The sequence below is a fragment of the Austrofundulus limnaeus genome, unplaced genomic scaffold (genome assembly GCF_001266775.1).
Source record: "Austrofundulus limnaeus strain Quisiro unplaced genomic scaffold, Austrofundulus_limnaeus-1.0 Scaffold100, whole genome shotgun sequence".
In the NCBI taxonomy this organism is placed as follows: Eukaryota; Metazoa; Chordata; class Actinopteri; order Cyprinodontiformes; family Rivulidae; genus Austrofundulus; species Austrofundulus limnaeus.
In genome coordinates this window covers 378637-380312 of record NW_013952502.1, presented here as the reverse complement: position 1 = coordinate 380312, position 1676 = coordinate 378637, and the positions used below count along the sequence as shown (strand labels likewise).

The 1676-nt window shown below is 32.9% G+C and overlaps 1 protein-coding gene across 1 annotated transcript in view; it reads right to left on the bottom strand.

Moving 5' to 3' along the window:
- Positions 1–215: 215 nt before the first annotated feature.
- The window catches only part of chmp4c (charged multivesicular body protein 4C), a 6980-nt gene continuing 5519 nt past the window's right edge, over positions 216–1676 (bottom strand). Inside the window, exon 5 of the mRNA XM_014013321.1 lies at positions 216–1259. Within this exon, the coding sequence (XP_013868775.1) occupies positions 1201–1259 (59 nt within the window). The 3' untranslated portion in view covers positions 216–1200. The remainder of the gene's footprint in view (positions 1260–1676) is intronic.

Below are 1676 nucleotides of genomic sequence, written 5' to 3'. Positions count from 1 at the left end.
ATAGATAGATAGATAGATAGATAGATAAATTAAGGGGGATATAAAGAAATAACTTCTGATAAATTAAACAAGTAATCAACCAAACAGAATCACTACCAGTTCAACACCTCCAAAACAAATGAAAAAGTGCTGATACCATCAATCAAGTAAAAGCATGAAGATCAGAGAGTTTTACATTTCATGGAGAAAATAAGAAATTTAGGCTGCACAAATAATAAAGTTTAATTTTTTTTATTTAATTTTTAAACAATCAAAACAACAATGTAATRGACATACATTGTTTTACCACACCGACTTTGAAGCATACTCTTTTGTCTTGCACTGTCCTCGCTATCTCCCAGTTTGTGTGATGTTACACGCAGGGGGTTGTTACAACTATTCAATAATTTCTGCATTAACACTAAAGTATGGAACAAAGAAATTTTGAATAATGCATACCACAGATAGTAAGTAAATTTTGTCTGCAAAAAATGTCAGCAGAAGTGAGATGCATTAAAATAAACTTTGTAGCTGTGTGTGCTAAACGAAATATTCCTCTAAAAATAAATAAACCAAGTTACCTAAATTTGGAAAAGATTTGTTAGACCGTGAATGAAGCTAGCATAAAGAATGTTAACTCCATTATGAAACAGTTCAAAGATGGTTAGGAAAAAAAACTCGTCTACAAAAAACCAACATCTTTAAGTTGTGTGGGCTACCACCAAACAAGAGAAGAGGAAATAGTCATTGCTTTAAAAAACAGTCAGAGATTCTTGTAGTGTTGCTCAGCAGTGGAAAAATCATAATCACTTTTACATTGATCAATGTTGAAATCACAGTTATTTAACATAATTAGTGACCAACTTTACATTGTCTTTTATTTGAGGGAGAACAGTGAATTGCTCTGAAGTTCTTCCCTATTTGTTAAAAGTGACAGTCATGTCCTCGTTAGACATTCCTGATAATTACAGTTTATCAAACTTAATACACTTTGGACTGTTTAGTAAAGATTGCTGTATAAACAAAAAAATAGACACAAGGAACAGCTTATCTAAATTTTACTTTCTCAATTCCTTCACTTTTAATTAAAAAGATTTCAACAAAAATATATATAAAGCTCTTCATGTTCCCTAAAAACCTTTGTTAAGACTGTAAAAGGTAAAAAAAAAAAAAGTCAATGTAGTCTTCAACGACACAGTGCACAGCAATTGTTTAATGTTCTTATGTAGCCCAGGATGCCAGCATGTGCATGTCATCATCTTCACCCTTTCTTCTGGTTGCTGTAAGACCAAAAACAAAGGTATTGATCAGTGTTAGGCTTGTTTGCTGGTTTCTTCAATCACTGAGAGAACAAATTTTTTGTCACTATTAATTAGCTACCTCAAAGTTCAGGAAACTAAGAACAGCTGTGCCTGAAATTATTTATTTTGATGTGATTTTCTTCAGATCATTGCAAATGCCACCCCTGGCTCCTGACTGGTCATCACAGGTGCCACCCCCAAGCGATTGACAAGTRGGGGTGGGGATCACATTTGGCAATAAAAGCTGAAATGTAGCCATTTGAATTTAACTTTGGTGGACATCTTGGATTATTTTGCTCTAGCTACAACTGCACTAAATTTCAGCTTAATATCTCTTTTAAAAAATCAGTGTTGTATAAAGTATCACAAAGTGATACTTGAGTAAAAGTACAAGTA